Source organism: Seriola aureovittata, chromosome 1, assembly GCF_021018895.1.
Source record: "Seriola aureovittata isolate HTS-2021-v1 ecotype China chromosome 1, ASM2101889v1, whole genome shotgun sequence".
Lineage (NCBI taxonomy): Eukaryota > Metazoa > Chordata > Actinopteri > Carangiformes > Carangidae > Seriola > Seriola aureovittata.
In genome coordinates this window covers 10,446,872-10,460,876 of record NC_079364.1, presented here as the reverse complement: position 1 = coordinate 10,460,876, position 14,005 = coordinate 10,446,872, and the positions used below count along the sequence as shown (strand labels likewise).

Here is a 14,005-nt window from a genome sequence, read left to right as displayed (position 1 = left end):
TGTTTCAGACACCGTCTCAGTGGCTGCTTTCAGACACTGCATCCTCAGTAAAACCATGTTAATATGTCCATGACATGAGCCTTGGGATCTGATGTGGAGTACATGGTTAATGCATAGCCACTGGGCTCATGTTATGTTCGTGAACCACATCTATGTCTAAGACTACTGAAAGGAAGAAGTAAGACTGATGGTGAAACGGCTAGGATTATACTTAGTTTCTTAGATGCTTGTGTTGCATTGTGAAACTAGGACAGTGTTTTCATGCTTTTTTCTTCAGCGTTGTTTACACTAATGTAGGTCCCTGGAGGGTAAATAATAAGTGGAAAAAAAAGAAAGGAAAGGCAAGGATTGCTCCTATTGCTAGCAGCGAAGTTTGGGGTCTCTATAAAGTTGATTCCACTAGGCGTTTGTCTGGGATGACACTGCTGTAGATGTCTGCTATTGTACTTCTTTTCCCTCTGTTCTACATTTTCTGAGAAGAAGACATCACGCTTTGCTGTTGTTCTCCACCTCTTTCTCTCCGTTTACTTGTTTATGAATTTCCTTTCAGTTTCTTTATTCATTGACTGCTGCTGATGTTGCATAGAAGTGACTGTTGAGAACTTGGAGAAAATGGTTTCAGTTCTGAAGACAGTGGGTCCAGTTTAAAAGCGCTTCGACTCAGCTTTGCTTCGACGTTTCTTTTGAACGTCATCTTTCAATTTACTGCTGATTTCGTGTCAACTTCAGGCAACAACGGGTTGATTGATGTTGGTTTGTTACTCGTAACGCAACGGTGAAAGTGCTAAATTTCATCACTCTATCATATACCTCTGCGATGCTGTATAATAAGGTGCAACAACTCAGCACCTAAGTGGTTGCAATTTCAATGTAGTACATCAAACCACTTTTTACAAGTGAAGAATAACAGGCAATAATTTAACTTTAATTAAATTTATTTATTACTTACTTTTTATCATCTATGTATATATAAGAAGTATTTTAATAATGGAGTTCTTATCTTTTTCCAAAGCGCTTCTTCTCTGCAGGGAATATGATGTGATAATCCGATGATATTACCCTTTGGATATACTGTCTGTTTAAAGATTCACTCTGAGGTAACTGGTATTTTTGGCTTTTGCTTTTTCCTTTTTTTAAAATTACGACAAGTCTCATCCTCTCTGTTTTACTCGCCATGCAGGCAGAATTCAAGAAGGAATAGGATATACTGGATGAGTATCTACATATCAATGCTCATGAGATGGAGATGACATGCACAAGTCAATACAGACAGTTGCATTGTGCAAAAAAAATAAAAAATCAAAATATCGAACTGACAAAAGGCATTGATAATTTACCCTGCTTTATCCACTAAGACATGTCAGTTATTGATTTCACCACAATCTATAACTGCCATTTAGCCTCAAATATGAGCTGGAATTTTTATCATTAAGATGTTTTTGGATTAATTATTGCTAAGAACCAATCAGACATGCCTTAAAAGTCTTCATTACAAATATCCACAGATTGAAATGAGCTAATAGTGGTAAGGTAGAAAATTACTTTTTCTCCTAATAGTAAGGAAACAGAGATAAGAAATTGAACGCTTGTGTGCTGTCAAAATATATCAGTGCATATTTAATTGAGTCATTCATAGGTATTGCTAATGCGAAGGATATCTCACTTTTTACGATAGTGGGTTTTCTCTAGAACTGAATAACATTGCTTTATCAATGTACGAATCAATAGCAATTTGATTAGGAATTTGTGTATTTCATGACATAACTGTAAGATGTGATGAGTTTCATGTTCTGGTTCTACAAATACAGTAGGCGACGATATTGAATGAAGATGGTTAGAATGGCGAGATTCAACTGGACTGCTCTGTGTTGTTAAGGAGAAGAAGTAAAATTAGATTGAGGCACAGCTTGAGGTCCGTTTCAGTCCTCAGCTTCTATAAGGATTGCTATACACAAATACATAGAAAAATATTAATCAGATTGCACAGAACATGTCAACGGTGCATTATTTATATTATCAATGGCACTATATAGAACTCACTGCCTCTGTGTGTGTGCTTCTTTGACTCATTTGTCAGAATTATTGATTCCAATAAAACTTGTACGGAATTGTTGGATGACTGAGTAAATCAATGAAGTTGTGCTTACAGTATAGTGTCATATCTCCTGTGTCCTCCTCTAGGGTTGAATCCCCTCAGCCTACACCATCACCCATTTCATCCCCTGTTCTTCTCTTTCTCTCTCTCTCTCTCACACATACACATCACCAACCACACACACGCACACACACACACACGCACACACGCACACACACCAACGGCGCCTGGCGAATGACGCCAAAGTGAATGCCTCTTTTGACTGCTACCTCTCACACAGAAACACATTAAATGCAACCCCAGATGCAGTGACCCGGAGGTATGCATCGATAGGAGTCGCACAGTGTCACCCCTGTAATTCCACTCTCTCTTCCGGATAGATCTTATCACTCAAATCTCTAACTGCCATTATCAATCTTCCCCGTGCAGCCTCTGCATCATTAGGCGAGAGTATTTCACTAAGAACACCAACAAAGGTTTCACTCCTTTCTTCCCCTCCCTTGCATTTATAAGTCCACTGCAGGTTGGCGTAGTGCCAGGCTGTGCCATGCAGCGCAACAGTGCCACCTAAAGTTTCAGTACCACCACCCATCAAGCCTGACCCACTGACAACACTCTCACTCTGCCTCCCTTTCCCCCCCCTGTACTCTTTCTCTCTCTATTCCTTCTTCTCTGCCGTTCCCTGTATTTGTCCACGTGTGTCCCATTAGATTAGAACTGTGTGTTGTGTAGTGGTGCTTTATTAGCAGAAAAATTAATAAGGCTTTGATAAAAAGCAGCATGGATTACGTTGAAATTTGAGGCTCATTATTGGCTAATCCTTTTTGAATTGGATGTGTATCAAGTTCCAGACAAGCTTCACTCAGTTCGCTAGTGTGCTTCGAGAGGAGGCATTTAATTCGAGCTTAGATGATGTGGCAAAGCCTACAGTGACATTCACAATACCACTGCAGCAGACTAATTATTGACTGTTGTTATTGCTGCAGGGGTTGAAAAGGGTTACAAAGTCTTTTGTGATATTACAGTACACACCAAAACGAAGAAACAAACAAAAAAAACATGAATACACTCAAGAGTTTTATGAGGAGAGGGGTGAAAAGTCAGCTAATTTTTTTTTCTTTTTTTTCTTTTTTTTTTGGGAGAATGTGTGCAGCATTTATCTCTAATGAGAACAGTAATCTGAGTAGATAGGCAAGAAAAAAATGTTTCTTTCACAAAGAACATTGAGTCACAATTAATGTTATGTTGGTACATTTTTCCAGTGATCTAACCTGATTACTGAATAGACAAAGTAAGGCAAGGCAATCACTCACCCACTTGCATTTTGTTAAATAGGAATTAAATATATATTAACGACAAAACATCAGTCTATAATTGTTCCCCCAAAATTATGCATGTGATTGTTGAGTCCATAATCAACTCCATTAATTAGCAGTTGTTCAAGTTACTCTTTCTCTTTTTTTCATTTTTAAGTTTGAGAAACAGTGGAACTTGCTGAAGCAGTATGTCTCCTGTACTCTTATCTGTTGCTTCACAGTAACTTAGAGTGAGTCTCTAATCTAGACTGGCACTTTAGCACTGTGGAACAGGGCAGTTATAGGCAGTACTTATAGACCAGTAAAAGTGCTCTTTTACCTGCTGTCTGGTGTGCATGGGCCCCTTCGTCTTGAACCCTCCTTGGGAGCTGCACTCTGAGGCACTGAAGTGGTCGGAGCTCGTGGAGGACCTCTTGGAAAGGGTGTCACAGCCCCCAACAAATGTGTTATCCAATGGGAGCTCCTGAATCACGTGATGCTTTTTCACTGAGACCGGCGTGTCGGCCTTGAGGTGGAAGGCCGATTGCGGCGAGGCGGACTTGTAGTGCCGGGCCAGGTCTGGGCTGCTGGGTTTGAAGGTTGTGGTGGGTGTGGCATTCCAATCAAAGCGTCCAATCCCTTGCTCCTCCAGCTCCGTCGGCAGGCTGATGGTTCCGTTGATTGGCTCGTGGGCAGGATCGTCAGGTTTGTTCCCCTCTATGGTGACAAAGTTGAGCAGGGAGCTTTTTGGGGATTTCCTTTTCTTGCGCTTCTTTTTCTTATTCTGCTTGTTCTCTGTGTTGGGTGACATCCACTCAGCCCCCTGTTTTTTCCTCTGTGCAGCTTTGAACCTGGAAGCGTGGCGACAGCGCAGCAGCACAGTGACAAAGATGACGATAATCACCACGAAGGCACCAGTAACGAAGGCTATCATTATGGTTAAATAGTCGCCACTTTGATAAGTTTCACTGCTTTCGCCAATGTTTCGGTCAATTGGTGTCTCCATGGTGCGTCGGATGAGATCGTATATGAGAGTTGAATTGCCCACAGTGTCGTTGACATACAGAAATACCAACACCAGAGTATGGAGAGATTTGGGATAGCCCAGGTCACTGATATTGACCACTAATCTGTGTAGGCCTATGTCAGTCAGTGCTGGTTTTTCCTCCAGAGTAATATTTCCTGTGACAGGGTCAATTCTGAACAGACCCTTGTTGTTTCCACTCACAATAGTGTATTTGAGCTCCGCGTTCATCCCTGTATCACCATCTACCGCAAACACCTCTGCGACCACAGATCCTGGGATGGAGGACAGAGGAACAAGCTTGAAAGATGTGTTGGAGGGGGGGTAGATGACAATGGGGGTGTTGTCGTTCACATCGATGACGTTGATGGTCACCTTGGCAGCTGAGGAGCAAGGAGGCCTGCCACTGTCCACAGCCCTAACATCAAACGTGTAGGAGCTCTGCTGCTCCCTATCAAATGACACATTAGATTTTATCACCCCAGAGTAAGGATCCAGTATAAAGTTCTCATTGTCATTCAGTATGGAAAGAGAAACAGCAGCATTTTCTCCAGCATCTGAATCTGTCACAGTTATCACCCCCACAGTGCTGTATTTAGGAAGGTTCTCAGACACAAAGAATTGAAAGTGGTTATGTGTGAACTTAGGGTTGTTATCATTTTCATCCAGCACGGTTACAATAACAGCTGCCTGCGTTTGCAGAGGGGGTGTCCCGTTATCTCTCGCCGTTACAGTGAAGAGGAACCTATCCTGATCCTCCCGGTCAAAAACCCTGGATGCGGTCAGGACCCCCGTTTTGCGGTCGAGATCGAAGAATGATGCATTTGGTCCCAGCTGATAAACTATCTCTGCGTTTTTCCCACTGTCCTCGTCTGTGGCGCTGAGAGTAGTGAGGAACAGGTCACGCTTGTTGTTTTCCATAACAGCCAGCTCAATAACTGGCTGAGTAAAAATAGGTGGGTTGTCATTCTCATCCTCCAGCCTCACTCTTACCAGGGCTGTCTGATTCAAGCTCGGTTTTCCAGAGTCTGACGCTACAATTTTAAAGTTGTATTCCTTGGTCCCCTCGTAGTCAAGCAGCGCGGATGTCTCTAACAGATACTGGTTGTCATACACAGCTTTGAGATGGAAGGGCACGTCCTTCTCTATGAAACAAATGACCTTGCCGTTGATGTCAGTGTCTTTGTCTGACACTGTGATGAGAGCAATCTTAGTATTGATGGGATCCTTCTCTGAGAGGAAAACAGTGCCATTAATGGGGCTGATTATGTATCTCAGGTCTATATTAGGTGGATTGTCATTAACATCAGTCACATTTATGGTAACAGTAGCTCTGGCAGGACTAGAGCTGCCATCACTAGCTAAAACAGAGAGCTTATGAATAGCAGTCTCTTCTCTGTCCAGGGGCCTCTGCACTGTAATTAAGCCAGATGTTGTATTTAATGCAAAGAGTCTTTTTGTAGCAGGAGACACCTGAGTCCCAAATACGTAACGTATCTCTGCATTTGCCCCTATGTCTGCGTCTGTGGCCTGAAGCTGCACAACAGACGTGCCAATAGGCGAGTTCTCCGGTATGTGCACCTCTATCTGGCTCTCTTTAAACACCGGTCTGTTATCATTGACATCTGTTACTGTAACTTGTAGAATGGCAGTACTGGATTTCTGTGGACTGCCACCGTCCTCCACTTTGATCTTCATTACGTATGTATCCTTCTGCTCTCTGTCCAGATTCTGCTGCACAATGAGCTGGGGCCACTTCTCCCCCTCAGGCGTTTCTACTATGTCTAAGCCGAAGGCACTTTGCCCGTTGATCAGCTCGTATTTGTGGACACTGTTGGGGCCAGTGTCTGGGTCAGTGGCAGAAGGAATGGCAAAGCGGCTGTTAATGAGCGTGTTTTCGGGGATGGAGATGTTGATCACAGGGGACGGGAACATGGGGGCATTATCATTTGTGTCTTTGACGATTATTTTGATCTTAATCAGCCTGAAATAATCATTAGGCAGAATGACCACTTCAATTTCAAAGGAGCACTCACTGTCCTCAAACGAGGGACCGGGGCACAACTTCTCCCTGTCGATCCGGTTTGATGTTGTGAATATCTCACCAGTGCTGCTCAGAACGCGGACCAGCGGGTTATCTCCTGCCTTGGAGACAAGCCGGTACACGAGATTAGCACTTGCTCCGGTGGCAGCATTTGTATGGGAAATGTTTAGGTCCTTTGGTATGTTTCCAATAAGGACATTTTCTTGCAACTCCTCTCTGATGGGGTAGATTAGCTCTTGGGCTATAGAAGGATCTAGCCATATGCAGGCAAGTAGGGCTCCCAACAGGTAATAGTCTTTTAGATCCATGACGGTGTAAATGTGTTTCCAGCCTTCACAACTCAAAGGTTTCTTTCTATGCAGCGCTGTTACAGGCAGTGACTCCTGGCATGTGATGGCAGGAATCTTCCACAGACAAACCTATGAATACATGACAGAGTTTCTCTTCAGTGAAATAACTTCAGCATGCACAGTAATTAAATTTGATTAACAATCAACCCCACTCCTCACAGTCAGCTGTTTTGTCCACTTTAGTTTTTTTTTTTTTTTTTAATAAAATACTTTACTATTAAATCTCCCCATAGGCTTTAATCAACAATTCATAGGGAATGAAAATCAACAAAAACACTGCAGCAACCATTTAGGCAGCCATTCATGTCTGATGCTCCCTTCCTAAATCCTGTTCATTTTATGGTCACTAAGAATTTTCAGCGCCTCGAACCCCCATGGCCACAAAACTTCACAACACATTACACAGTCTTATTAATTTTACACTTAAATTGCCTAAATTAAATAGCTTTAGCTGTGTGTGGGCTCCTAAACGAATGAATACGCATGAATGAAGCCTACAAAATAAGCTCAGTCAGATTTTGAATTCTTAGTGGGCAACTGAGACCTATTCTTATCTTACATACCCAAATCCGTTCCAGCTCAGGAGAAAAACTGGAGTGTGTCAGCTCATAGTCTTCTCATCCAGTGTGCCTGCGAGCTTATTCGGGGTAAAGATATCCTTCTCAGTCAGATCTGGCTTTGGATCCAGGAAAAGAGAGAGGGGGGGGGGGGGGGGTAATAATAATCGCCCCGTAGGAGTAATCAGACTCAAGAACAGGTTTTGGGTAAAACCAGCTGGTCACACAAACTGGGGTAATTTAGAGGCTGCATATGTCGCAGTTCCTTTTCCCCCCATTTAACTTCAGGAATGGACAGGATCTAATTGTGCGACCTGCGGTGGTTGCGGTGATCAGCGTTGCTCTCCAGCAGACAGAGCCAGGTGGTCAGTGGTTTGTGGTGTCTTCCATTAGAACGGGTCCCGAAATCAATGCTCATCTCCCGCACCCGTCCCGAGAAAACCGGCGTTTTTTTTTCTTTCTTTCTCTCTTTATTTCTTTTTCTTTCCTCTCTCTCTCCCCCCGGCTACCTGTTAAGGTGAAGGCGCCGACGAGGTGAACCCAAGAAGAGACACTCGTGTCCCGTCATGTTTCAAGTTCGCGGAGCTCCATCAATAATCAGCCGACGCAGACACAAGGTTAAAAAAAAAAAAGAAAAGATCATGAAGGCATTTGTGCAAAAGAAAAAAAATAAAAGAGCTGTGAAACCTCAGAGTCGATCCCACTTGGAGATACCAGCCTTAATAAAAGGGCTGTTCGGTGTGACACCGATGCGCAGCGTGTATGTGCCGTTTATCCTTGCACTCTCACTCCCAGAGCAGAATATCTTGCACTAACTCTCTGTAAACCCATAGGAGGGGTGGTGAAGTACACCACACCGACTCCCCCCAGACCCCCGCCACCACCACCGCCCTCTCCCCACCTCCCTACCCCGCCGACCCTCGTCATTGGACACCGCCCCTCTCTTTCAGTGGCGTCGACATCCCGAGCAGCAACAGGATTGGCCCGCAGTCACGTCACTTAATGCGGACCGGAGGGTTGTCCGCGGTGAGATGCTCTGTGAAGATGCTGCAGGCTGCAGAGACGCTTAACCAAAAACCCCGAGGCTGGAGGGGGATGATGATGATGACGACGATGATGAAGATGAAGCTGCTAGTGCTGCTGATGATCATGTAGAAAAAAAAAAGAGTGGCTGTCCGTTAGCTTTTACACAGTGGATGATTATATAAAGGCAGGTAGCAGTCATTGGCTCTAAAGGGACGCATCAAAAGCACAAGCCAACCTGTTAGGCTGTTGTCAGGTAGGCTACACTAATTGGAGTGGACGCAAAGAAAACCACATGAGTGAAAAGATGCTTTGCAACGGTTTCCCGTGGATATGACTTTGCCTAGATGAAACACGGCCATATACAATACAAGCCTTGTGTGAGAGTCACTAATAATTGCACTCTTAGACAGAGAAGCCGTTGTCTAAGCATGTTTGCACGGGGTGCATATACACGCTCCGTCCGCCACACTTGGCAACCTGCAGCCAGTCATCAGCATTTGTCCGTGAGAAATAACCTTGACAGTTATCCCAGTCATCAAAGCTATAGAGCTACGGCAGCGTGTGGTGCGAGCCCTTTGCGCATAATGGTTGAATTGCATTTCTTTTTTCTTTTTTTTCTTTCTTTTTTTTTTTTTTTACGTTTACTGCCTCGTGCTACAGCTGTGATGATCAGAGGAGACTGTGATGCGACTTTGGAATTGCCCCATAACCGCAGATGATCTCACTTGACAAGTTTCAAAGCAGCAAGAGGAGGCTGAACTGTGAGGCTGAGCCGAGATACCCCCCCCCCCCCCAAAAAAAAAGAAGTGGCACATGGTAACTAGAAAACAGCAGGTTTAATAAAATGGAAATCAGACTCAGCAATAAAGATCCAGCCGCCATCGAATGTCCACTGCCATCCAATCATTACTTAATATCAATGCAGTAGATAACCCTCAATTTCATCCACAGCTCTCTGCCTGTGCTGCTGCTGAGAGAGGCAAGCTGTTGAGCTCAAAGGCTGATTACCCTGCCATGGTGAACACTGCCATCTTGAGGTGGTCTTCACGAATGCCTGAACTCGGCTGTAATCTTCAAATCTTCACCGTGCATAACGCACTGTGCATCTTCTAAAAAATCAAGACGTCGGCTCATGCCCATCAACAACCGTGAGAAGTGACCACAGAATAAACGACACAATGATTGACTCGGTGTAGTGTGAATTGAAGGGAAAGCAACAGTGGCAAGAAGCCTCAGTGCTGGCAAACGCCGATGGAAGTGATGCAAAGGACTTGAGACCCACGCTGCTGAGGTGAGAACTAGGTGGTAAATGTCTCCCGAGAGGCTGGCTTATTGCCCCATCAGCAGTTCGTTAGCACAACCAACCTGGTGGCCTGACCTTTCTGCCTCTGGATCCAGCCATCAGTGTCCTTTACTGTGAGAGAGAGCAAGTGAAAGGAGTGATCTGCCACTTCAGTTTAAAGTCTGACACGCTGATGTGGAGGATGAAGTGACAACATAACTGTGTACAGTGGTGAAACACTTTCTTGCTCTGCCGGCCAGCTGGAATCATTAGGTACTCATCACTTGCTTTTTACTTGCTCACTGGAAGTGTATGTGTATGTGTGTGTGCGTGTGTGTATGTGTGTGTGCATCTTGGATTTTTCTGCAAAGCAAGAATTGTGTTTTGATTTGGTAGAAATGCCCAACATTTCCAGGTCTCTAAGGTACCATTATGCTGTGATTGGAAGTACTGGGCAGGAAACACACTTTGAAATACCCACATCTTGTGAAGTAATTCTTAAGACACTTATATTCAACACCAACTCCATCAAATCTCCAGAGATGTATTATGTTCATGTTGTGTCAGTGTCAGTATTTCAGTAAAACCTTATTATTGCACCTTAAAGGACAGTTTATCTTCACAAACGTAGCAGTCTTTATTATCTTTATCTGACTGCTGTGATTATGTGTCAAGTGGCCTTGACTAAGACAGCAGAAGAGGCTAAAAATCAGCAAACGCCGAAACCGCGCAGCTCCTAATTCCAAATTTACCCTGTCTCTCAGGTTTGTTATCTCCTTATTTAGTCTGTTTTGAACTGGCTGCAGCTAATGTTTCTGCCAGTCAAGTTACTGACAAGTGATGAATAATGTAGTATGCTAATATATACTCTAGGTCTTGTGGTGTACCTCCTACAATCTCACATCGAAGAGAGAGCCTAAGGGAAGTGCCCAAACCTAAGGCCTTATGATTCCCCATATACCAGGTGCAGTCAATCACACTATTCACCTTGGTTTGATTCTCACACTGACTTATTGACTTGTTCATGCTGTTGAATTGGCTTCATGAATAATACAAAGAACAAATATGTTTATCTTTCGTGTCCATTAAAGTACAAGGTCAAACAGGTAATTTATGTATTTTCTAACTTAAACAAGGTCTGAGAGGCTGGTGCAGGAAAATTTAAACTGTTGGTGTCGCAACTTCAGTGCTGATTCTCGGCCAAGAGGCATCAAACGTGGTTGAAAGCTGAAGAGGCTTTAGGTACAGCGTGAGTGTCATTATCCCATTTATTTATTGACTTTTTATTTCGAAGGTTTTTAGTTCTATATGAAGAAATGATATAATTATGCTGTGTTATCGCTTGGATTTGGGGTAACGTCCTGTCACCATTCGAGAACATCACAAAGAGAACATTGTTGTTACTGGAACATGATATTTTAATAGCAACATTCCCAGTGAGAAAACGGTTCTCGCTGTGAGGATATTCTCACCAAGAATATTGTTTACAGCTGTAATGGAGTTCTTTGTAATGACACATTTTGGTCAGGAGAAGAGCGAGTTCCAGAAATTCGATTTAAAAAAGTTTGTGTCTCTCGATGCACAAGCTTTATGCTTTAACATAATTGGGGTTATTCTCTGTGAGAGTTCTCAGTAACGCAGGTGAGAAAAAAACATTCATAAAGCAGAAGCTGGCCATTTTCAAGTGTGAGAGCAATTTAAATTTTGGAATTTGCTGCCTCTTTCCACAGTGCTTGCGTGTTCAAAAACAATGCAAAGTAATGCAGATAAAAGAACTCTAGTCATCTAAATCCCTTGTAATATCTAAACACGATTGAATAAAATATTGTACATCCTCTTAAAACAAACAGTAACTGTATGAATACTTATTTTTACTCTTTACTTTCCACCTTCCTGATCAGCTGACTAACTGAGAAAAACATCAGTGGGAACATTACCACATGAGCTGAATCCTTCTTCTTGTGCTTGTGCACCATCTGCCAGCTAAGCAAGTGTTACCACTTCAAATTGGACTTTGGCAATATAAATAATTGGCAATAATCAAGTCTTTTGAGCAGTTTTACTCATGACCAAAACTTTCCCACGGACGCTGTCGTTTCCTTTCTCTGACTCTTTCTCTCATCATCTACTCATAATGTTTTGGCAATGCATAAATAGAAAGCGACCATCTTCCATTTCCATGGCTTAGCTCACCCCCCTCTTTTTTTATCCCGCTTTTTTATTGGTATCATTTGTTCCTTATCAGTGCCACCAAAGAGCCAGTGCAACTGCTGATGAAAATGTAGGCCTTTTCCCTTAAAACCGTGCGACTTCTCTCATGAGTGGTAATGACCCAGTGGATAATTGGCATCACACATGCTGCGGACCCTGAATACTAATCAGAGCTTCTAATCAGGCATCTCCAACTTAAAAGTTTAGATACATGGGAGTGAAAATTTGGATCGGAAATGTTTTTCAATATCTTTGAAAGGGATTTCAGTGAAATCAAACTTTCAATTCCCTTGAGGGACTGATGTTATATGTCTTAACAAGGTAGTGACAAGGTACTTTGATATGTTCGGGACAGAACTGTACAGCTTTGGGCTTATGAGTTAAAAAGTAAAAGCTTTCTCAAGGTAATTTTTTGATTCACCATATGGCAACCCCAAACACAAAGGCAGCCCACGGTTGCTGCTGAGCTTTCCTTATTATCGTAAAACCATTTTCGAGACATTTTCATGCACCCAGCACTTCCTTTACTGCCAGGCGGTTGACATTTGAGAGGTATAATGCCATTCATAATAATCCTTTGAACACTGATTGACACGTTGCTTGATCAAAGAAGATATCCTGGGTAGATTAGAGTTTTAAGATCCCAAAAGCGCAAGGTATCCCCTATAAGAAATGCTTCTTCTGTCTTCATACCTTTCCTCCCTGACTGTAATTTGCTCTCTCCCTTTGCTTCCCGTCTCTCCTCATTTTTTCCTCCTCCCTGACACATTTGAATCACATATCACTTTCCAGACTCTGCACTGAAAAAGGTCAAACATTCCCTCCTGTTCACTTTTCTTATGATGTGAAAGCCAGAAGCCTGCCTGTAGTGGCTGAAATTATTCCTGGTCAAAACTGCTACAACCCAGGGAAAGGAAGTTCAGCGAGATCTTTCTCTGCTCAGTGCAAAAGCTGATTTGACCTGGTGCAGTATGAATGAAGAGATAGCATGTTATAAATTACTTGTCATGTACTCCAGCATCAATCCTTTTTCAGATCCTGTATAACTGTCAGGTATATTTTTAACAGCGAAAATATGTGCTTAAAGCTTGTGTTTAAAACAGTTCAGAAAAAGCTTTAAAATAGACCATATGTCTCAGGCAGCTATGATTTTTTCTGTCTCTGTTCTGAGTAGTTGGTTGACATATATAAATGCAAGACCCCACAGCTTTGAAGCGTCTGTTTATTACTGCCCATCAGATTACTATTTACATTTACTAACAAGCAATTAGATATCATTTCCACAGATGTGTGTTATGACACAACTTTTTATGAGGCTGTGAAATTTCTGAAACAAAATGTGAAAGGTATAATGATTCCATATGGTGTTGCACGTCACATGCAGTGACCACGTCTCTTCAAAGTGTGTGGATAAACTTGTGAACTAATTTATTTCTGATAGTAATTGTGACTCAGGCAGTGAAGCCAGCTCAAGACAAGAGGGAAGATGGCGTGAAAATGTCTGCGTATTTACTGAGACTCTAATGTGTCATTCTAAAGGTCGAACTTCTACATGGCAGTTTTTTGTCATGCATTAGCCAGGCAGCTTCACATTTACAAAGAGGATGTGGCTAATAAGTCATTTGCACAGTTACTGGGTATCTTTACGGGTTCTGTTCTGCATAGAAATTTAACATAGATTCAGATTTGACTGCTACTCTTGCTATTGTTCAACAGTTTTATGATCATATATTATTTTCCCTACAAACAATGTTTAAATCGGTGAGAATGGGCTGCACTGCACAAAATTAGAAAAGAATCTTGTGGAAAGTTTGTCCAAATCCTATTTAGATATAATTCACATAGTCGAGCTTCTTTAGTCTGTGATCCTTCTACTACACCAAATGGAAATCAAAGAATGCATTTTTCTCAGTGTTTTATGCTTTTTTTCCTCTTTATGAGCAGCTCATAAGAAGTGTTCCTTTATATAGTTGCATAAAAGTATGTGATGATTGATTAAGCCATAGCTTAAGAAATTAAAATATATCTTTTTTTTGTGCATGCACCTTTGACTTACCTTATATTTTGCAAAAAAAAAAAGATTTAAAGCACATGGATTCAGGCTAAATGTAACATGTAACA

General features: G+C 42.4%; 1 protein-coding gene across 5 annotated transcripts in view; it reads right to left on the bottom strand.

Annotated features, from left to right (window-relative positions):
• LOC130172390 (protocadherin-9) overlaps positions 1–8,238 on the bottom strand; it is a 189,950-nt gene extending 181,712 nt beyond the window's left edge. For all 5 annotated transcript variants that reach the window (XM_056381099.1, XM_056381119.1, XM_056381111.1 and 2 more), the window contains exons 1-2: positions 7,372–8,238; positions 3,731–6,877 (exon numbers count right to left, since the gene is read on the bottom strand). In XM_056381099.1, coding sequence (XP_056237074.1) covers positions 3,731–6,766 — 3,036 coding nt within the window. In that variant the 5' untranslated portion in view covers positions 6,767–6,877; positions 7,372–8,238. The remainder of the gene's footprint in view (positions 1–3,730; positions 6,878–7,371) is intronic.
• Positions 8,239–14,005: the final 5,767 nt, after the last annotated feature.